The 23,118-nt window shown below is 47.5% G+C and overlaps 1 protein-coding gene across 1 annotated transcript in view; it reads right to left on the bottom strand.

The window, feature by feature from the left end:
* Positions 1–23,118, bottom strand: part of crocc2 (ciliary rootlet coiled-coil, rootletin family member 2) — a 241,308-nt gene that overhangs the window by 204,558 nt on the left and 13,632 nt on the right. Inside the window, exon 3 of the mRNA XM_033031518.1 lies at positions 4,514–4,653. Within this exon, the coding sequence (XP_032887409.1) occupies positions 4,514–4,653 (140 nt within the window). The remainder of the gene's footprint in view (positions 1–4,513; positions 4,654–23,118) is intronic.

Genomic DNA, 23,118 nt, shown 5'->3' with positions numbered 1-23,118 from the left:
CGCTGACTTCAACATTGTGGAGTCCTGGGATCCCTTGGCCGAGGCCGCCAGCGTCAATCTCCGCCCAGCTCGGCCAATGGACTTCGGGAGCCGTGGTCTCCGGTAGGAAGTGGCCGATTCGGAAGTCCAAGCCGCTGAGAATGTTCTCCTGTTCCGATGTTGGAGTTCCATCATCCGACGAGTGGGCCTGAACATCGGGCCGCCCATAGCGGCGACAGCGAAGGGTTCGGGAGCCCCCCGACCATGGGTGAACAACAGTGGAGGATGACTGAACTTTGGTGCCTTCCCTCAGAGTGTGAAATTTTGATTCCGCTGTGTGGGGATGTCTATGTTAAACACTATCGTGTTCTGTGCTCTTTTTTATTCGTATGGCTGTATGGTGACCACAAATTTCACTGTACCAATTGGTACATGTGACAATAAATGCCTCTTGTCTTGTCTTGCCTTGTCAAATGCCACTTAGTCACAGGGAGAACGTGTAAAATCCACAAATATGGCATCGGAGGGCATGATTGAACATGGATTATTGGATTTATGGAGGCAGCAGCTCTACCGATTCACCCAATGTGACATCAGTCAAATGGCTGAATGAAGCAAAGCACAGAAGGTCATGATTCTAGCATAGATGTGCTCCAGAGGTAGACAAACTTCCAAGCAAAGTGGAAAACTACCTTACACAATAAAGCAGTATGTACTTGCATGCAGCAGTTCCTGACAAAGATGCAAGCCGCAGGAACAAAATGGAAGGATTTGTGCCTCATGAGTACTCATCAAGGACCACCCTTAACATCCTGTCATAGAGATGATAAAAAAAAGACTACTGAAAGGTTCTCCCATAAACTGGAGTGTAGTCACAATCTTCCAACCAAGCTCATTACAGACACCAGAATTTTTCACCGGAATAGTAATGCTACAATGATGCAAACTATATTTGCATGTTGCTCTAATCTCTATCACTGGCTGAGTGACCAGGAGAGGCCGAACCCCATCATCATTGGTAACTGCTGGGTGAGAGAGAGAGAGAGAGAGACACCTTCCTGCTAGCTGTGTTCCCTTTTTGCAGGTTCGAGGAAGGCTGAGTCACAGGAACAAACCCGAGACCACCAGCTCCTCTGTGTGGTCAAAACTGGGGCATTGGGAAGAAGCCTTTGACAGTCAGCACCTCTACTGAGGCTAAGACTGAGTGGCCAGGACAAGCCTGCAACACCAGTGACTCTTCATGCCCACAGTCAAAAAGGAACTGCACACGCACAGTGAAACAAAGACTGAGCTGCCAGGATATTCCAAGACTGCCAGTCTGCCTCTACAAACCCAAAGCTAAGACATCAGGATAAACCTAAGATCGCCAGCGCCTCCTCTTGAGGCAAAGGTGAACTGCAGGGTGAAGCCTATCACCATGCCTCCTCCTTTGAAAACCAGGACCAAGTTGCTGGAACAACCCTGAGATTGCCAATGTCCTGAAGGTGCGGGACAATGCCCCCATGTGCTCCTGGACTTTATTTGCCACTGTAAATAAAATTCATCTTATGAGTTTACCCAACTGCGAGTGTCGGTGTGGTCACTGTCGAACCCAATGTCATCGTTGACGCCACAGGGTAATCAGCCTTGTTAATTCTCAACTACATGGCCAAGATAGAATCTGCAGCACAGGACTTACCTCCTGCTCTCTCCAAAGACTTGCCTCCACCCACCACCAGGTCAGGATTGTGGTGCAATACTCTTGTGTGGCATCCCAGTCAAACTCAAGATAGTGAAACACATTCCAGGATAAAGCAACCCTTGTCTACCACATTGATGCTTTGTGGACTCTACTACTGTTGTAATCACACTGCAGTTATTTACCTTCTACAGGATGCACCACAGCACACAAGAAACCAGAATAGCACAAAGAAATAGCTGGAGTAGGTCACCTGTCCCTCGAGCCTGCGCTGACATTCAATATAATTATGCCACGTTCTCACAGGCCTCAACGCTTCTTCTGTGCCATTTCCCCTTAGCCAACAATTCTCTAATCTACCACAAAAATATAAATACCACCTCTTTACATTCCTTCAATGAACTTACCTCCAGAGCCCTTCAGGGATAACTTTAGAAATTCACCACCCTCTGGGAGAAGATATTTTTATGTACCTCCGTTTTAAATGACTGATCTCTTGTAACTGTGTCCCCATGTTTCCACTTCCCTACAAGTGTACATCACAACATCTGTCATGCCCCCAAGCATCTTACATGTTTCAATAACATCATTCTGTGAGACTATGACCACAGGTCTTTTTGTTGTTCATGATAGCACAAATTACTCATTCAAAGAGTCAATCTTGTGAATCTCTTCTAGACATCCTTTCTTAAATAAAGGGACCAAAACAGCACAACCTCGTTGCGGCCCTCGCACTTAAAAAAAAAAAATTTCTCTGTATCTGTATTACTATATTCAGCTCTTTGTTACCTTTCTACTTTGCACTACTGATGTATTCATATATGATATGATATAACCGGAAAGCACGCAAACCAAAGCTTTTCGCTGTATCTTGGTACATGTGTCAATGATAATCTAATACTAATACTAATGTTTTAAACATTATTTAAAAGCTTTTCTTTTCTTGAACTCTCAACTACATTGAATTTACACGGCATCTAAGTTAATGGACACATCTTGGATAGTTTTTTTTTAAACACCTTAAATGTTATCTAACAAATCAATGTACCTACAGAGGAGGAAAGTAGACATTGCACTGTAATTTATGCTCAGAGGTTTTAAGAGGAAAGAGAAAAACCGAGGCATTGAGGTAATGAGGGACAGATTTAATGTAAACGTGAAGATAGAATGATCAAATGATTAAACACTTGTATATTAGATTCAACACCCAACCATGAAACACCTTAAGCACTCAGTAGAGCCACCACCTTACAGCTCCTGTGACCTGGGTCAATCCTGACACTGTCCCAAATCTGCATGTTCTCACTGTGACTGTTTCCTCGGGGTGCTCCGGTTTCCTCCCACAACCCAAAACATGTGGATTGGCAGGTTAGTTGGCAACTGTAAACCTATCCCCAGCGTAGGGGTGGAATCTGGGGGGAGTTGAGTGGGAAGTGGGTAAAATAATTTACAAAGAAAATTACTGGGAAAGAGGATTGTAACGTAAACTTGCATGGACTCAGTGACCCGAAATGTGGACTATAGTGTTTATGTTAAAGATGTGATAGAAATGAAAACATGTCACTGTGTGAACAGTTACCACTCAACATGAGGCTTCAGGTGACATCTTTCAGAAATTATAAGGATTAGCCTCATGAGGAGTTTGTACTTTTGTGTTTTTAAACCCATTTAGATGCATCAGGCGAAAGTGAATACTGAGAGAGTAAGGCTGCTTGAATCAATACTGCTACCTGCTGGCAAAGTCTGAGAACTACATTGAATTTACACGGCATCTAAGTTAATGGTCACATCTTGGATAGTTTTTTTTTAAACACCTGAAATGTTATCTAACAAATCAATGTACCTACAGAGGAGGAAAGTAGACATTGCACTGTAATTTATGCTCAGAGGTTTTAAGAGGAAAGAGAAAAACCGAGGCATTGAGGTAATGAGGGACAGATTTAATGTAAACGTGAAGATAGAATGATCAAATGATTAAACAATGGATTAGACAAGGAGATTGGGGGGCACACGATGGGCTTGGCTGCAGAAGAGAGGCCAATGTTGGATTTATCAATATGGCTCGAGCTCTTGGTTTGGTCTTTGATTAACATCAGGTAAAGTTGTTAAAGAATGGAAACCGATCTTGGTAGGAAGTAGAAGATGGATTTAGCTTTGGTCAGTGATACTGTTGAAACAAGGAATACAATAAGTAGATTGTCAGAATAATTCAACCAGGGTGTGCTGAGGCATAAGTAACAGATGGTGCTTATTAAAGTATCACAATGAGCGCACAAAATAACTTTAATTCTAACAGTAGGTACATGATCCTTTCACATCTACTGCAGTATGTATCATGTCAGATACAGTATTTTACAAGTCACGAAATGTTCACAGCAGAACCCTGGAAAATGTTTTCCCGTATCTTGGGAGCCACTTTTTGATAAAGGCAAGTATCAATGATGAAATACACCGTCCCTTGCATTGAGGATTAGGAAAAAGGTATTTGAAGATCAAGACCTCAGACCTAGCATAAAACTCGTGTTCCACTGGACAGCAATGGTCACTGCACATCAAGGTGCTTCCTAGACCTGGTCTACCTGCAGGAGGTATCTAGAGGCACTGGAAAAATGGCTGTCTCTGCAAAATCTGTTTCCATGGTGTATGATTCTACATCTCAACAGGTAAGGTAGGGAAAGGGCAGACTTTCATTTGACAAATTATCAAATTCCTATGTGCAGCTGTGACTGGAAGGTAGCAGAGCAAACATTTCTGCTCTCATTTATTGAATGCTGGCTCTAAATTATTCTTACAAATCAACAATAGTGAATCAGTTCAGAGGCTTCACTTCCAGTACATATCTTTGCCCCAGCTTACCCGCTCGTTGACCGCACGAAACTTGATGGCCAGCTCATCGCGCTCAGCATGGCTCTGCGCTAATAAGTCTTCCATACGAGACAGTTCCTCCTGCAGCATACAATTCTCTCTCTGAAGACTGGCCATTGAACTCCTGCCAACTGCATGGATAACATTAAAGAATTAAAATTAATACCTCTATGTTCAGATTGAGCAGAATGTTCTAAACTATCATTGGGAAATAGTTACGGTAACATAGTGCTTGTGCTTGTACTTCTAGAAATCCATATATGACATCGGAAAGTTAATTTCTATTGATCTGATGTTTGTGTAACATCCTTGGAGTATCAGACATGCTTTCTTTTCCATAAACGTTTTGATTAGTGGTTTGATTACATTACATCTTTCTAAATGACTAGCTACATTTCAGCATGTTCCCAACTACAGATGGTAAGTTAACAGGCCAGTTATTTCTCGCTGGCATCTGTTGACCACTATAATTGCCTTTGCACAGATGGTAATGAACTGATGCTTCCTCTCTGCTCTGTGCTAGTACAACGGGGTGTTCCAGAAATAGCTTCCTATAGCATTTTTAAAGCTTGTTAGGATATTTGGCGAGGTTAAGCATCAAATGTGTTGGTGTAGGACTGAAATTGTATAGGGGCCAAATCAGGCCAAATATGGATGGATGTTTGCTTTCCAGTGAAATATTCATGTCTTAACTCAACGGGGGCACAGCGATAGAGTTGCTGCCTTACAGCTTCAGAGACCTGGGTTCGATTCTGACTACGGGTACTTGTCTGTACAGAATTTGCACCTTCTCCCCGTGACCTGCGTGGGTTTTCTCCGGTTTCCCCCCACATTCCAAAAACGTAGATTTTGTGGTTAATTGGCTTGGTAAATTGTCCCTAGTGTGTGTAGGACAGTGTTAATGTGCAGGGATCACTAGTCAGCGTGGACTCGGTGGGCCAAGGCACTGTATCTGAACTAAACAAATCTAAACTCAATTTCACCTTGATTGTCATTTGCGGGATTTAATTTTTTTTCTCAGATAAATAAAACTAAACGTTGGAGCATAATGTAAAAGCTCATGGTATTGAGGGATGACAAAAATGCTGGAGAAACTCAGCGGGTGAGGCAGCATCTATGGAGCGAAGGAAATAGGCAACGTTTCGGGTCGAACCCCTTCTTCAGACACAAAGGGATGTGGGTTAACATGAATTAAAGAATGGTTATCATATAGAAAAGAGATTTGGAATAAGAGCAGCTACTTAAGTACTGAAGTGCCCCAGGAATCAATTCTTGCCCCTCAATTACTTACAGTGTATATTAAAGATCTGGAGGAGGGGGCAGAGTGCAAGATATCCAGGTTTGCTGATGGCACTAAAATAGGCGAATGGGCATGTTGCAATACGGATATTCAGACTCTACAACAGGATAGTGGATAGGTTAAGTGAAAGGTCAAAATCATGGCAAATAGAATTCAATGTGCGAAGATGTGAGATTGTGTAGTTTGACACCAGAATGCAAAGGATTATCCATGTAGGAGCCATTAAGCTTAAGTCAGTATATTATAGTCATTTTTAATATTTTAGGTTTTATCAGTCTGTACTTTTGTAGGTGGGATTTGATATGTAGAAGGGGTGTGTCTGTTTCTAGAGGAGACTAACGCAGGCTCATAGATTAGGAGTCAGTTGAGTCTCGAAAGGATGGTGAGAATACAGTTTTTACCACCCACGAATCATGATCACGACACACACAATTTAATGAAACGACATACTTTTATAAGAAGAAACGTTCATTTGATTTATATGACAAGAATGGAACAGCGATTAAGAACGGGAAGTGATGGATTCTTTCCTTGCTATGTACAACAATAAAAGACTAGTTAATCAAGTAACAATGATTGGAAGATTTGTTTTTACTATCTTAAAGGGCCTGTCCCACTTATGCGACTTTTTCAGCAACTGCCGGCACCCGTCATAGGTCGCCGAAAATTTTCAACATGTTGAAAATTCAGCGGCAACCAGAAAGACGCTACGACTCTTTGGGTGACTAGACTACCCATGACCATACAGGCGACACCTTGGCGACATGTCGCGGGGTGAAGGGTGTATGGTCGTGAGTAGTCGCTCAAAGAGTCGTACTTTGTTCTGGTCGCCACTGGATTTTCAACATGTTGAAAAGTTTCGGCGACCTGTAACGACCTATGTCGGATTCCGGCAGTCGCCGTAAAAGTCACGTAAGTGGGACAGACCCTTAAGTGTGTCGTGAGTGCGTAACCTATACCTCCAACCCATCCACGAGGAGTAAGGGCTATCAAAGTTGGACTTCGAGAGCGTAATAAGAAAATGCCATTATAATAAGTAAAAAACTGTGTTACTACCAGGAGGTTGTAAGCCAAAGACTGATTCAACAGTGGAACTGAAGAAGAAGCTGAATATCTGCCAGAGATTAGAGCTTAAATCCTGGATCAAAGAATATGTTGGTCGCAGGCAACTGACACGTTGCAGCCTGGGTCATTAGAAGAAGATTGAAGACTTATTTGACCGAGCGCGCCGTGAGTTGATCGACAATTTTGTCATATTTGAAAGCTTCCAGAAGTTTAAAGTTTAATAGCCTGTGAAAATTTTCTGCAGAAGTAAAGAATGCAGTCAGAAGCTTGCTTATGCTAACTTGAAGATAGCTGCGAGTTGTTGACCTTGAAAAGCTCAGTTTTAATTTATGTTTTGGATTCCGAGGAGATGCAGCGTGCCCAGCTAACGACTATTCACAACAGACACTGGCAAATAAGCCAATACAACTTTGAAAATAATGATTGTTTTATAGAAGCAGAAAAGATTGTTTGCTGAAGATAGCCACGAAGTTGGCAGTTGGCAAGACGAAGAATGTAAGTTATTTGGGCAAATCCTCCAAAATTATGGAAGAAATTGAATAAGCACATGGATATCTTAAAAGACAAATTTGCTGGCTGCAACGGAAAAACCCCCCCAATACACATCAAGAATCAAACCCGTCTGGCCTGTGGACTTGGACATCACACAACGGTGTGAACAGGAAAGGCTGAGACGGAGATAACGAGATTCTCTTGGATACACAAAGGGAGGAACCAAGCCTCAGCAGACGGTGGTAAACAGGCCAGCACAAGCACAATCACCATCGGGGATGATAACGATCAGGCTGAGGGATCATGACATCAGCAAACCCCTTATCATCGGAAGCCTATTGTTCATGCCAGATCGAAACTGGGAAACATCAAAAGAACCCCTTCTATCCAGAGGACCACCTGGGGGTTTCAAAGGAAGCTCAGGTATAAAAGCCGAAGTCAAGCCAGAACTCTCTCTCTCTTCCTGCTCTTCCTGCTCTGCTGGACAGCTCGTGGGCCTGCATCGACTTCGCTGTGAGTATCCTGGTGACCTGGTGAATTTCCCGAAATAGGAGGTTGAGGGGAGAAAGGTCAAGGGGGAGTATGCTTGCAAGTAACTTGTGTTAAAGTAAGTTTTACGACGTGCCCGATAGTTTTCGTCCATAGTTTTAGTTTAAAGCATAAGTTTAGCCACGCATTGTGTAGTGTTGGTGAGATTCGATTTCTCATTGTTTAATAAAGCCTGTAAATTTTAGACTTGCTTTGAGTCCATCTTGGTTTCTGTTTTCTCTCATCGGCACACTCTGGTCAATTCAACCTTTTATCATATCCCACCATAATTCCGAGGTCTAGAACCTAGGGGAATCCTTTTGTGGAGTAAAGGGAAAAACAAAACCCCTACAGAATGGCGACCATGGCAGGACCTCGGTGGTTTGGGATATGTGATTTGTCAGAGGGGGTGAGAGAACGTAGCAAGATGGAGGAGAGAATCTCCTCTTATCTGTTTAAAAAGATCAATCTCACCAAACAATGGGTGATAGCACTGTTGAGAGCTGAGCAGCCCGCAGAAGCTGCAGCTCAATGGACGGAAAGCAAACTGTATAATAAAGGGCAGGAAAAGGCAGTTTGGCTAGCGTGCCTATCACAGCAGGTAGCCAATATGCAGAGACAGATAGATAGACTGGAAGAGCAACAGAGAGAAGCTAGGGCCAGCGCTGAAGAAAGCGCTAGAGAAGGGGAAGGGCTATCTGAGGAATGCAGTAAAGCCAGGCAGTGTATCTTGCAGGCGAGGGAGTCCCACAGAAATGCCCAGGAATTCCTCCAATGCCAGGTGGTAGAGGCAAAGGAGAGGGAAAGGAACGCCCAGGAACTCCTGGCTCAGAGTACACAGAAGTGCAGGGAGCTGGAGGGAAAGTTCCAGGATATACAAGCAGCATACAGGGTGGCCCGTAGCGAGCTAGGCAATAGTGATCACGGGCCTTGCCAGGCGAGGATAGCGCAGCTGGAGGAGACTCTGTCCAAGACTAGGGGACGGGTTCACCTGGTAGGACCAGGGGGGTCCCCCGGGGGCAGAGGGCTTCCCTCAGCAGATGATTCCCCAGTGGCAAAGGGGAATAGACCGCCTCCTGAGGCGCCGGGGATAGGTCCGGGTCGGCAGGTGGGGTTCGGGTTGTCCGGGGAGGGACAGGCCCAAGGAGGGGCGGGAGAGCACCCTCAGTTAGCGGCTTCCGCGCCATGTGTAGCACACCACGAGGTGGTGGGGTTACCGATCATGGTGGGAGAGCCAGGGGTAAAGGGGCAACAGCCCAGAGTAGGGCAGATGTGCCCGGCACGGCAAAGGAAATATGGTCCCCCGGTAGGGCAGGCAGATAGGGGGCCCATAGAGAGTGATATCATCATTCCCCATGGGGCACATGTGCTGAGGGGGATGGTGGCTCAGGTTCCCAAGTTAACCAGGGCAGGAGACCCGTCATTGCATTTTATGGAGGTGCAGCAGGCAGCCGACATAAACGATTGCGATGAGGAAGAACGGGTAAAGCTGCTACTGATGACCCTAGATTCATACCTATGCAAGGCGGTGACCTCCAGGGAAGGGGGAAGACCTGAAACATGGGTAGCGGCACAGACAGCGGTTCTGGAGGCCATGGGGTTGAATCAGGGTAGTCCTTTCACCAGGGTGGGGGAGACGGAGCAGCAGGTAGCTGAGTCCCCGGACATGTTCGCAGACAGGCTGTGGGCAGTGTATGAGGGAGCGTGTGGGATGCCTTTAGATAGGCAGAATTTAGATGGGAGAACAGCTCACTGGCTGAAGACTCTGGTGGCGAATTGCCTCCCGCGAGTTAGGGCAAAGGCCGAGCACTGGTTCGACCCAGCTGACCCAAACCTTAACGAGGCGGAGGTGATCAGGAAACTCACCCTTGCATACCGCAATGGAGAGAGAAGTGAGGAGAAGCCCTTTAAGGGCAAGGTGCACGAAATAGTACCGGCACCCCCCAAAAGGAGGCAGTGGAAACAGGAAGGCAGCCAGACCTCTTCCGAGATGAGGCCGGTGTGCTATGGGTGTGGGAAGCCCGGGCATTACAAGAGGGAGTGCAGAAACCCAAGTAGAGCAGTGGGGGATAGGACCCCGGTAACGGCCAACCCAGCCCCGGAGGTAACAATAGATGTAAGAGATCTAATTACCTATTTGCAGTCAAAGGCGGGAGGATCCGGACAGGTAGCCATGGCAACAGGCCAGGGCACGCCCATATCCGCACCCCCGGCACCTTTATGACTTCCAGCGAAACAGCCCACATTCCTATGCCCATTAGAGTATGGCCCATGTGGGAGACCCTGGGTCAAGATGGAGGTCCAGGATGTGGTCGGGAGTTACCTGCTGGACACAGGTGCTTCCAGTACTATTGTCCACATGGACAATCCCCGTACATCCCCTCTATCTAGTGGGGTACCCTATAGTCTTGTCGGTTTTACGGGAAATGAGAAGACGGGGTTTTTCTCTGTTCCCTTGTCCATTCAATTAGGAGCACTCCAGGCGCAGTGGAAATGCATCCTGATGAGTTGGGAGCAGGAGGGAAAGGGGATACTAGGCGCCGACTTTATAGTGGCCCACCAGGTCCTGGTGGACCTGAGGAACCACTGTTTGTGGGGCATAGCAGGAGAAGGGGCTGAGAGAGAGAAGGAGTTAATGGTCATCGAGAGGGCATCAGAGAGAGGGGCTCTGTGTGTCGTGAAGCCCAGAGAGGGGTACGATCTAGAGGTCCTAGTGAGGCAGACCCCGACAGAGTATCGAGGCCATGTTAAGCGAAATTTGGCCGCATTCGCTACTCACAAGCACGACTGTGGAAGGGTCACAGGAACAGAGGTCAGGATAGACGGGGATCCCATGTCCCGACCGCAGAAACAGTATAGTTTTCCCCGAGAAGCGGAGGCTGACTTAGAAGTCGCCTTGAGTTCACTGGTTAAGCAAAGCGTTTTGAGGCCCATAGCCACCCACGTGAACTCACCGCTCTGGCCTGTACGGAAGCCAGACAATTCCTGGAGGGCCACGGTAGATTATAGGGTCCTGAATAAGAATATTCCGGCTTGCGCACCAACTGTGGCAGCTGTAGCAGACCTATTAGCAGAAATTCCAGCGTCTGCATCTGTATTTACGGTGCTAGACATCTCGAACGGTTTCTGGTCTATCCCAGTCAGGAAGGAAGACCAGTACAAATTTGCTTTTACATTCAAGGGGCAGCAGTACACGTGGAACTGTCTTCCCCAAGGGTTCCACAATAGCCCCAGCATTTTCCACCAATGTATGGCGGAATGTTTAAAGGAATTTAGTGAGCCCCACAAGATCGTCCAGTATGTGGACGATATTTTGCTATTCACAGACACCAGTGAGGAACATGGGCCCCTAGTAAATGAACTGCTGAAGCTGCTCTGTAAGAGCGGTTTAAAAATAAACCCCAAGAAGGCACAGATAGGGTTACAAGAGGTAAAGTTCTTGGGACTGACCCTTAGGGCCGGAGAAAGGGGTATCGATACAGCAAGAAGGCAGGCAGTGCAGGAACTCCCAGTCCCAATGGACGTGGGGGGGGTAAGATCATTTCTGGGAGTCACGGGCTACTGCCGAGACTTTATAGAGGACTATGCCGCGACCGCAACACCTCTGCACCGGCTGCTACGCAAAGGGGTAGAGTGGGAGTGGGATGAGCAGTGCGAGTCGGCATTCGTCCATTTGAAGCGGGACCTGCAAAAGGCCCCAGCTCTGGGAGCCATTGACTACAGGGAGGAATTTTTCCTGGAGGTAGCCGCAAGCAGCGATGGCCTGAGCGCAGTGCTCCTCCAGGAACGGCACGGCAAGTTAAGGCCAGTGGTGTATTCCTCCAGAGTCCTCACAGAGGTAGAAAGGTCCTATTCAAACTGTGAGCGGCACCTGCTAGCCACATACTGGGCAGTGAAGAAGGTACAGGTCTTCATAAGAATGTCCCCCATAACCCTCCTGACCCACCATACCCCAACCCAGATGCTGCTGGACGGTCGGATTAAGGATGGGACCGTTAGCAGTGCGAGGATCACTCGCTGGACCCTTCTCCTTTCCCAAATGGCCTTACGGGTTGAGAGGCTATGTGAGCCCAAGCTCGCAGCCAATTTGGTGTACCCAGGGGAGCCACACCATTGCTCGGTGGAAGGGGTATGGGAGGTGGACTTTGGGCTTAGAGCAGGGTTACATCCCACGGGTAGGGAAATATACGTGGACGGGTCCAGTTTCGTGTCCGAGGGCATACGGCTCACGGGCTGTGGGATCTGGGACCCCGAGGCAGAGATAGCCCTAGCTCTTAAACTCCCACATACGTTAAGCGCCCAGCAGGCAGAGCTGGCGGCGGTAATGTACGTGGTGACCCATCCCAAGCGTTTCCCCACTCCATACACCATATGTTCAGACAGCATGTTCACATGCAATTCCTGCACGGAATATTTGGCCATCTGGTCCCGCCGAGGGTACACCTCATCAGACGGGAAGCCCCTGACCACTAAACCACTATTAGAGAGGATTGTAGCAGCCGTAGGGAAGGGCGGGGATAGATATATCCATAAGGTGAAGGCCCATTCCAAAACGGAGCCACGGGGAAAGGGAAATCAGAGGGCGGATGGCTTGGCCAGGGAAGGAGCCAGGAGTGGGAAAGCATGGGACCCCTATCAGGAAGGACAGGTAGCTGCAGCCAGGGAGCAGCCTCGTGAAAAGGAGAGTGCGGGAGTGGTTTTGGCTCCGGACCTGACCACGGTCCAGGCACAAGACCCTATTTTAAAGGCTGCCTCAGCAGCCATTTGCAGGCAGGAGAAAACAGAGGGACCGTATGGGGGTAAAGACATGTCAGTGAAGGAAGGCATGTTATTCAAGGGAGATAAGTGGGTAGTGCCTTCCCTGTACAGAAGGGAATTTTTAAAACTAGCCCATGAGGGTCCAGGGGCAGGTCACCCTGGGCCAGAGACCACATGGCAGCGAGTAGAGATGGCAGGATGGTGGCCAGGGCTCAGGGAAGATGTTCGCGACTTTTGTGCAAGCTGTCTGGTTTGCGCAGCAAACAACCCAGACCCCCAGAAAAGGAAGGTTTCCATGGGACACATCGGGAGGGTGGAGGGGCCATGGCAGTCGATTCAAATCGACTACATCGGACCCCTTCCAACCGCTCAAGGGGGTTACAAGTACTGCTTAGTCCTTGTGGATGTGTTCTCAAAATGGGTAGAGGCCTTCCCTTGCAGAGCAGCCACCGCTATGGGTACGGCAAAAATCCTGGTTAGGGAGGTGTTCACCAGGTGGGGACTCCCACAGTTCGTGGAGTCAGATCAGGGGAGCCATTTCACGGGACAGGTCATGCAGTCCACCCTTAGAATACTGGGCATCAAGGCCAAGTGGCATGTGGCCTACCACCCCCAGTCCTCAGGTCCGGTAGAGCGGTTGAACCGGACAATAAAGGAAAGGATAAGGAAGGAAACAGGGGACTCACCCAACCGGTGGGTGGAGGTTTTACCCCTGGTCCTTATGGGGATTCGGGCCAGCCAGTCCAGGAGTACGGGGTACTCTCCCCATGAGCTTATGACGGGTCGGGTCATGAGAACGCCAATGCACATTATGGTCCCAGCCCTAACAGAGGGACAGCTCAGGGAAGTGAACCGGGACAAGTTTGCCAAGAGGCTATTTGAACAACTTAGACAGGTTCACTGGCAGGCAGCCAGAAACATGGGGGCCCAGCACCAAAGAAACAAGCTACTGCTGGAGCCTCGCAGGCATTGCGAGTGGGCAGTGGGAGACCAGGTAATGGTCAGGAGATATGCTAGGGTAGGGGTGTTTGAACCCTTGTATGCGGGCCCATACAACATAGTGGACAAAGCCAGTCCCATGGTGTATGCCATTCAGCTTCCCCGTAGAGTCAAATGGTTCCACATCAACCAGTGTAAATTGTTTGACCCCACAAGGGCAGGGAAAAGTAAGAAAGGGGTACATGTCAGAGAACAGGATCAGGAACAGACCCGGGTTGATGTGGAAACCGTAGGGGAGCCAGGCGAGTCCACAGGTAGTCAGCCTGAAGTAGCCGGCTGTGTTCCAGGGCGAGGACTGGAAGCAGCGGAGAAGGAGGCTGACTCCAGCCCTCCACAGGCAGGTACCGTAGACTGCCTAAGAGAGGCAGAACTAGCAGAAGCAGCGGAGAAGGAGGCTGACTCCAGCCCTCCGCAGGCAGGTACCGTAGACTGCCTAAGAGAGGCAGAACTAGCAGAAGCAGAGGAGATGGAGGTATCACCTCTGGTGTGGGAACCCCCGGTCAGACGTAGGAGTGACAGGGTCCCTAAACCCCCAGTAAGGTGGTCCCCATCCCTAATTAAACCTAGGGCTGGGGCCGGCCACAGGAGGGCCGGGAAGGAGAGTGGCCGAAACAGGGCACTACGGAGTGCGGCTGGAGGGAGCCCAGTCTCCACAGGGAACGTAGGGGTAACTCAAAACCCCGTAGTGCAAAGGGAGGTGAGGGGCAGTCAGGCCCCTCGACAGGAGGAGTTCTGGCCTGCACGGGAGGGCCCACCAGAGGGGTGGCCCCAGCGTGACGGGGACCAGTTATGAGTTGGCCACCCGGAGACGGGTGGCGTTGTATATAGCATTGGTTTGTGTGTAAGTAGATGTAGTGTTTGGTAATTAGATATAAGGTTTTGTATAGCTACAGGGGAGTACAGGGACAGACAGTACGGGATCAAAGGGAGGTGCTGTGGAAAAGTAGACCACAACAGACAAATCAAAACCCCAAATGCCATTTTAGGCGGATAGGTCTGTGGAGGCAAGGAGGTGTTTTGCTTTGTTTTCCAGATAAGTAGCCCCGCCGTATGGATGATGGCAACGATGTGCCTCCGGATGTGCGTGGCACGTCGCGGGGTCACGGAGGAGTCCATCGTATTTGTCTGAAGTGCGGTTACCCGCATGGTGCCCCCGCGAGACGGAATTAAAAAGACATGTTCCAGAAATTCCACAACCTGGATTTCGGGGACATAGACATAGAGGAGATGTACCGCGGGGGAGGGGATTTCACTTTGGGGTCCGGTAGGCAAAGGCGAGGGGTGGTTAATGACGGGTTTACAGCATTTAACACGGGGACATCTATTATTAATAGCATGGACAACGTAGAACTGGCCTTGCAGATCAATCAGTTGAAGGGCCAGTTAAGAAAGGTTCTGGGGGAGGAAAATGCGGTGGTAGGATCGGGACTGCACGAAGAGGTGGCAATGACTCTACATCTAAAAGAAATCATAGCACAATTGGAGACACATGCAAAAACGATAAACGCTTTGATTAAAGAGGACCGGAATGCGTCCGATCAGGCTGCACAGAATGAGGTGTGTGGGCTGTATGGTGCGTGGTTGTTGGGGGAGGGGAGGAGCAACCTGGAAGACCTGAGGCAAGGTCGGGTCCCCTCCTGGATAAGCAACCAGCACCTAGCAGCGCTACACCCTTATAACAGCACTTTGAGTCCTTGTCAGCTTCGTGTGGCCTCCGAGGCCTACCCGGTACCGGTGGATTGCGGAAAATCCAATCACACCATAATGGGAGTGGTCGTACAAATCCCGGTAATGGGAACCTCGGCACGACCAGCTCCTCTGTACCGAGTGGAGAACGTGGGAGTTGTTCGTGGGGGGGTGCATATTCGCTACGGGAAGGTCCCGCCCTATGTCATAGTGAGGGAGCAAGCTGTGACAGGCATTGACCTTTTGGGTTGTCGGAGCCGGGGAGCACAGGTAATCCTGTGTCCCCAGCACATGGGCGCTGAGGCTAGGCCTCAGTGTGGGTTCAGGACTGTTGGGGCACAGCCTATAAACTGCACCATGGAGGCGATGGCGGCAGACCATGTCCCTCCACAGGTGGCGTATATAGGCAGTGGGACGTACTGTGTCACCACAAGTGCCCAGCGGTATCAGCACGGATCACAGCTGTGGTGCCCGATACCGCACAGCAGCTTCTGCTTTAAACCCAGGGCAGAAGTCCATGTGGCACAGCAGCGAATATTACCCATCCCGGAACCTTCTTCGGTTCACCTCTCGGTACGAGAAAATGTAACTGACTTATTTGACTATGTTGCCCATTTTGGGTATGATATTCCCCCAGTGAATGAAAAATTAAAAGAGTTGCTGGTGGCGGTCGAGTTGTCGCACAAACACTTCTTCTCCCTGGAACAAAAGACTCTGGATATCGCCAGGGAGATCGAAGAGATCAAGTCTCCAAGTTGGTGGGACCTGGAGTCCTGGATCATAGTACCAGCATGGGTCCGCATCGTGTCCCATGTTCTGATCATCTGCCAGATGATAATTGTGGTGTATTTGCTATGCATTAATTGCAAATTTAAAAGGCGGAGGAGGATGGCCAAATTACAACAGCTGGTAAATCGAGCCGCCCGACGTCACCATAACGACACCCCATCACTGTAAAATGTCTGTACTCTAGTGCAATAGTTTTTGTACATAAGTTGTAATCCCTGCATTTTCAGGGAATGGTCGTGAGGGTACTGTATGGTTTGTGGGATTGATGTAAAGTAAAATGTGTATAGTGTAAGTTAATGTGCTTCGAGGGCCTAGTTTAGCGATTAAGGGGGCTTTCGGGGTACATAATTTCACCTTCTCACCAGGAGTGTTTACAGCTCTTGAGGCTGGAGGATTGCCCACTAACTTTGTCAATCGACACGGTCCGTGCGAGCCTGGACGTGTCGTAGGGGCATGTAAGTTATTTGGGCAAATCCTCCAAAATTATGGAAGAAATTGAATAAGCACATGGATATCTTAAAAGACAAATTTGCTGGCTGCAACGGAAAAAACCCCCTCCAATACACATCAAGAATCAAACCCGTCTGGCCTGTGGACTTGGACATCACACAACGGTGTGAACAGGGAAGGCTGAGACGGAGATAACGAGATTCTCTTGGATACACAAAGGGAGGAACCAAGCTTCAGCAGACGGTGGTAAACAGGCCAGCACAAGCACAATCACCATCGGGGATGATAACGATCAGGCTGAGGGATCATGACATCAGCAAACCCCTTATCATCGGAAGCCTATTGTTCATGCCAGATCGAAACTGGGAAACATCAAAAGAACCCCTTCTATCCAGAGGACCACCTGGGGGTTTCAAAGGAAGCTCAGGTATAAAAGCCGAAGTCAAGCCAGAACTCTCTCTCTCTTCCTGCTCTTCCTGCTCTGCTGGACAGCTCGTGGGCCTGCATCGACTTCGCTGTGAGTATCCTGGTGACCTGGTGAATTTCCCGAAATAGGAGGTTGAGGGGAGAAAGGTCAAGGGGGAGTATGCTTGCAAGTAACTTGTGTTAAAGTAAGTTTTACGACGTGCCCGATAGTTTTCGTCCATAGTTTTAGTTTAAAGCATAAGTTTAGCCACGCATTGTGTAGTGTTGGTGAGATTCGATTTCTCATTGTTTAATAAAGCCTGTAAATTTTAGACTTGCTTTGAGTCCATCTTGGTTTCTGTTTTCTCTCATCGGCACACTCTGGTCAATTCAACCTTTTATCATATCCCACCATAATTCCGAGGTCTAGAACCTAGGGGAATCCTTTTGTGGAGTAAAGGGAAAAACAAAACCCCTACAAGAAGGAGGCACTGGAAGGTCAGGGTTCAAGATGCGGCACAAGAATATCTCAGAAGAAGAGTTCCTTAGCTGGAAACAGCAGCTAAATCGAATCTACAGCCAGAGAATAACTGGCATGACTCAGAACTAGCACTGAGTAAGTGGATGGGCGAAAAAACTTAATCTCAGCAACCGGGTGCTAGACGGAAGAGGAAGCAATACAAATGGTAAAACATCTGACTTCTTTTTGTAATAAGGGAGGATTTGTGCTAACCAAGTGGATCAGCAATAGCCGTGTTGTATTGGAAACCATTCCACCAGATAACAGAGCCAAGGAGACCAGAGAGTTGGATTTGGACAAAGACAATCTGCCAATGGAAAGAGCACTAGGATTACACTGGTGCGTTGAAACAGATGTGTTCAAGTTCAGAATCTCGATTCAAGAGCGACCATGTCAAAGAAGGGGTGTCATATCCGTGATTGGTTCTATTTATGACCCTTTTGTTGCACCATTTACACTGCCAGCCAGGTTAAATTTGCAGGATCTCTGTGAGAAAAAACTTGGATGGGATGAGAGTATAACGCAAACCTTCTCTCAGCGATGGACAGAATGGTTAGCAGATCTCGACAAGAGCTCGGAATTTAAAGTAGACCGGTGCATGAAGCCTACAAATATTGGTCAAATCAGATGTGCACAGCTGCATCACTTCTCAGATGCCAGTGAAAGTGGCTACAATACTGTTTCGTATCTAAGACTGGAAAATGATGACAAGGAAGTACATGTTGCATTCTTAATGGGAAAGGCAGAGTGGCACCATTGAAGCAAATGACAATTCCCATAATGGAACTTACTGCCGCAATCTTAGCTGTTAAAGTTGACATAATGCTTCAAAAAGAACTGCAGCTTCAACTGGAGAAATCTATCTTCTGGACTGATAGTACTACAGTGCTTAAGTACTTCAACAATGAGAATAATCGTTTTCTAACATATGTAGCAAACAGATTCTCTTCTGTAAGGGGCGCAACTAATGTATCACAGTGGAAATATGTTAACACAAAGAAAAATCCTACGGATGAAGCTTCCAGAGGGTTAACAGCAGATTGTTTCTTAAGCAATAGGAGATGGATCAATGGACCAGAGTTTCTCTGTAAGCCAGACAGAGAATGGCCAAAACATGAACTGGGATTTGAAATCAATGCTAATGATCCGGAAATTAAACAAGACATCATGGTGAATGTTATTGTTAAGGATTCATCGAACACAACAAATGATTTAATTACCCATTTATCATCATGGGATAAGTTGATGACTGTGGTGCATTGGGTTCTTAAAGCTAAAACAAAGTTATTGCTGTTTGCTCGGAAAAGGAAAGAGATTGCTGAAGATATCTTTGAAGAAGATCCCGATAAACTAAAGGGAAAGGTTGAAAAGAAGATGCATGTCTTTAAGGCATCATATTGCTGACAGGGTTTACACCTTGATGATCTTCTCAAGGCAGAAAACGTGATTATTTCTTTCTGTCAAAGACAAAGATACAAAAAATAAATATCGATGTTAGAAGCTGGAGTACATGGTGTCAAAAGAGACAGTAAATTGTACAAGCTTGATCCGGTATTGGAAGAAGGACTACTGAGAGCGGGTGGTCACCTGAATAGACTAGCAATGCCTGAGAAAGGTAAGCATCCTATTATTCTATCGAAGGACTTTCATATTTCAACATTGTTGTTATGACATATCCATGAAAAGATAAGACATGGAGGAAGAAATTATATGTTGTCAAAGCTTTGTAAAAATATTGGATTATCAAAGCTGCTGCAAGAAAGATAATAAAAAATTGTGTTGAATGTAGGCGACAGCGTGGAAAAGTTGGAGAACAGAAAATGGCGGGGTTACCGCTGGAGAGGATTCAACCTAGCAATCCTCCATTTACAGATGATGGGGTAAATTATTTCGGTCCTATCGAAGTTAAGAGAGGATGAAGTATGATAAGAAGGTTTTGTGCGTACAGTACGTCTTCAGTAACAATGTCTTGGTAAGACTGATAACAAGATATGTCTGCTTCTAGAAGGCGAAGGTGAAGATGGAAGAATCGCTAAAGAAGTCTGAATGCAAAATATAATGCATGTTACTTTTGTTTTTTGGTATATGTTAAGCTTTTTTGTTCCTTTTTTAATGTCTTTTAGTAATTGCTTTGTTATATACGTAGAATAATTAGGGAGCCATTGAGCTTAAGTCAGTATATTATATACCACCGGAAGTGGCGGCGCTGCCCTGGCAGCAGCGGCTCACCTGCAGTCCGTTTGTTTTTGCTTTTTTTGTGTTGTTTATTTCGTTTGGCTAGTCCAGTTTTTGTTTTTTTTGTTTGTGTTTTGGGGGGGGGGGGGGGGGGGGGGGGGGGGGGGGGGGGGGTTGAAACGGGGCTTGCTGTCTCTCCCTGCGGGGGAATGCGACTTTTTTGTCGTATTCCCCTTCTCTGCCTCCGTCTGCGCTGAGGCCTAATGGCGGAGCTGGCGACCTCGAGGCTCAGGAGGCAGAGCCCGCCAGGACTCACCCTGGGCTCGCTCTCGTGAGGACGGCCCGGCTCGGGGCTGGAACAGGGCTTCCGTGAGGGGCTGTGACGATCCCGGGAGGGCGGCCAGCACGAGGGAGGAACGGTGCTCCCGTCGGAGTGGCCGAGCTCGGGGAGGTACGGCGCTCCCAGCCCGAGGGAGGAGCGGCGCCCATGTTTGGACGGCCCAGCCCAAGGGAGGAGCGGCGCCCATGTCGGGGCGGACCGGCCCGAGGGAGGAGCGGCGCCCATGTCGGGGATGCCCGGCCCGAGGGAGAAGCGGCGCCCATGTCGGGGCTGCCCGGCCCAGCCCGAGGGAGGAGCGGCGCCCATGTCGGGGCGGCCTGGCGCGGGGCTGAGACGGTAACGGTACTCACGTGAGGGCGATCCGGCTCGGGGCTGGAACGGTGCTCCGGTGGCTGGGATGGTGTTCTGGCGGCGGTGACCTGGTGGACGGCAGCTTCGACCACCCCGGGGCCGCGGTGTTTGAGCCGCGGGACTGTTTGCTACATCGCCCGGTGGGGTATCGCCTCAGCGCAGAGAGAGAAGAGGAGGGAAGAGACTGCAGCCCTAAGACTTTTGCCTCCATCACAGTGAGAAGGTGCTATGTGGACTCACTGTGGTGGATGTTAATATGTGTTTATTGTTGTGTTTTTTTATTGTATTGTATGTATGTATGACTGCAGGCATGAAATTTCGTTCAGACTTCGGTCTGAATGACAATAAAGGAAACCCTGTATAGTCATTTTTAATATTTTAGTTTTTACCAGTCTGTACTTTTGCAGGTGGGATTTGATATGTAGAAGGGACATGTCTATTTCTAGAGGAGACTAGCGCAGACTCATAGATTAGGAGTCAGTTGGGTCTCGGAATGATGGTGAGAATACAGTTTTTTACCACACACGAATCATGATCACGACACACACAAGTTAATGAGACGGCACGCTTTTATATGAAACACAGAAACATAGAAACATAGAAATTAGGTGCAGGAGTAGGCCATTCGGCCCTTCGAGCCTGCACCGCCATTCAATATGATCATGGTTGATCATCCAACTCAGTATCCCGTACCTGCCTTCTCTCCATACCCTCGGATCCCCTTAGCCACAAGGGCCACATCTAACTCCCTCTTAAATATAGCCAATGAACTGGCCTCGACTACCCTCTGTGGCAGGGAGTTCCAGAGATTCACCACTCTCTGTGTGAAAAATGTTCTTCTCATCTCGGTTTTAAAGGATTTCCCCCTTATCCTTAAGCTGTGACCCCTTGTCCTGGACTTCCCCAACATCGGGAGCAATCTTCCTGCATCTAGCCTGTCCAACCCCTTAAGAATTTTGTAAATTTCTATAAGATCCCCTCTCAATCTCCTAAATTCTAGAGAGTATAAACCAAGTCTATCCAGTCTTTCTTCATAAGACAGTCCTGACATCCCAGGAATCAGTCTGGTGAACCTTCTCTGCACTCCCTCTATGGCAATAATGTCCTTCCTCAGATTTATATCACATGAATGGAACAGGGATTAAGAACAGAAAGGGATGGATTATTTATTTGCTATGTACTAGTTCAATAAAAGGCTAATTAATCAAGAAACAACATTCGGAAGATACTTTTTTTACTATCAAGTGTGTCGTGACTGCGTAAACTCTACCTCCAACCCATCCGCGAGGAGTAATGGCTATCAAAGTTGGACTTTGAGAACGCAATAAGAAACTGCCATTATAATCCAAATGGAGAGAAATTGTAGATGAGTAAAGTACCGGGGGATCTAGGTTTTCTTGGGGATGGAACACAATAAGTTAACAAGAAGCAAGGGCAATAAAGGCAATTCATAAAGGCAAGAAGGGTAATTCGCGCATTGAATATGAGCAGTTTTGTTAGACTAAGCGGGTTCGGTATCTCGATAAATGCAAGAAATCATGGGATTTGTCATTCAGAATTAAAAAAGCAAACGCAGTGCTGTACAAACTGTGTATAATTGTTAACTATTCTACCAAGGAATTAATCTAGAATTCTGTCAACAATAGTAAGATTAAACGAGAACTTACCAGTTTGAAGTTTGATCTTTATTTTATGAGGAGTTACAATGAGTGATTACGTGAAGACCCCGCCAGCACACATGCGCGACATACTTCAAAGCAGCGGTGTGGAATCACAGAAACAACACAATAACTGAAATAAACATAGTAAAGATAAGGAGAACTAAGATACCAGTTGACCTTTATAATTGAGGGTGGGTGCGGAGGGCACGTAATCCCTCATCGTAACTCCTCATAAAATAAAGATCAAACTTCAAACTGGTAAGTTCTCGTTTAATCTTACTATTTTACTTCGGAGTCACGTGAGTGACTACATGAAGATTTTAAAGCTCTGTGATTTCAAACCATGTAACAGTCCATGCTTCACTCACTGCCAAAGTCATCCAAGGGAGGAAGTATGTTATCGTAATCAAACATGAATCTGTTTATAAAACAATAATGGTATTTATTTGAAACAATAACAAAGAAAATAATGCTCCCCCGGGCTTAAATTATATATTTGCAGAGTCTAAAATTCTCTCTGCAAATGAAACAGGTTTTACTATTGGCTTGTTGATGAATGTTTGGAAAGTTCTTTCCATGGACCACCCCGCTGTTGCCAGGATGTGGTCCAATGGCACGTCCATTCTGTTAGCCGCCGACGTGGATGCTGCCCTGGTGGAGTGCGATGTGTAAATATCAGTATCCACTCCTGCAGCTCCCTATACCTGTTTGAGCCATCTAGAGATGGTTTGACATGACACCCGACCATGTGGCTTTTTGTAGCTGACCCATAGTGCCTTTTCTCTCCCTCGGGAATCTTTGGTTGTGTTGATATATAGTATTAGGTGTGCCATGACACATAAACGGGGGTCAGGTGGGTACGCCCGGAATTCCATAATGAGTCCTGAAGTTCTTGGTCTGCTCTGTTTTACCAGCTCCTGAATGGTGAATGTTATTTGGTCTGATGTTATGACCATATTGTCCAGTCTGAGTAGGTAAAGGGACTGGACCCTTTGTGCTGAGACTAACGCCATCAGCATAGCCGTTTTCAGGGTTAGCTGTTCCAGAGTGAGGGATCTGGCTGGTGGCCATCCCCTT

This window comes from Amblyraja radiata, chromosome 13 (assembly GCF_010909765.2).
Source record: "Amblyraja radiata isolate CabotCenter1 chromosome 13, sAmbRad1.1.pri, whole genome shotgun sequence".
Classification (NCBI taxonomy): domain Eukaryota; kingdom Metazoa; phylum Chordata; class Chondrichthyes; order Rajiformes; family Rajidae; genus Amblyraja; species Amblyraja radiata.
Note: the sequence above shows the minus strand (reverse complement) of the source record. Positions and strands in the feature narration are given on the sequence as shown.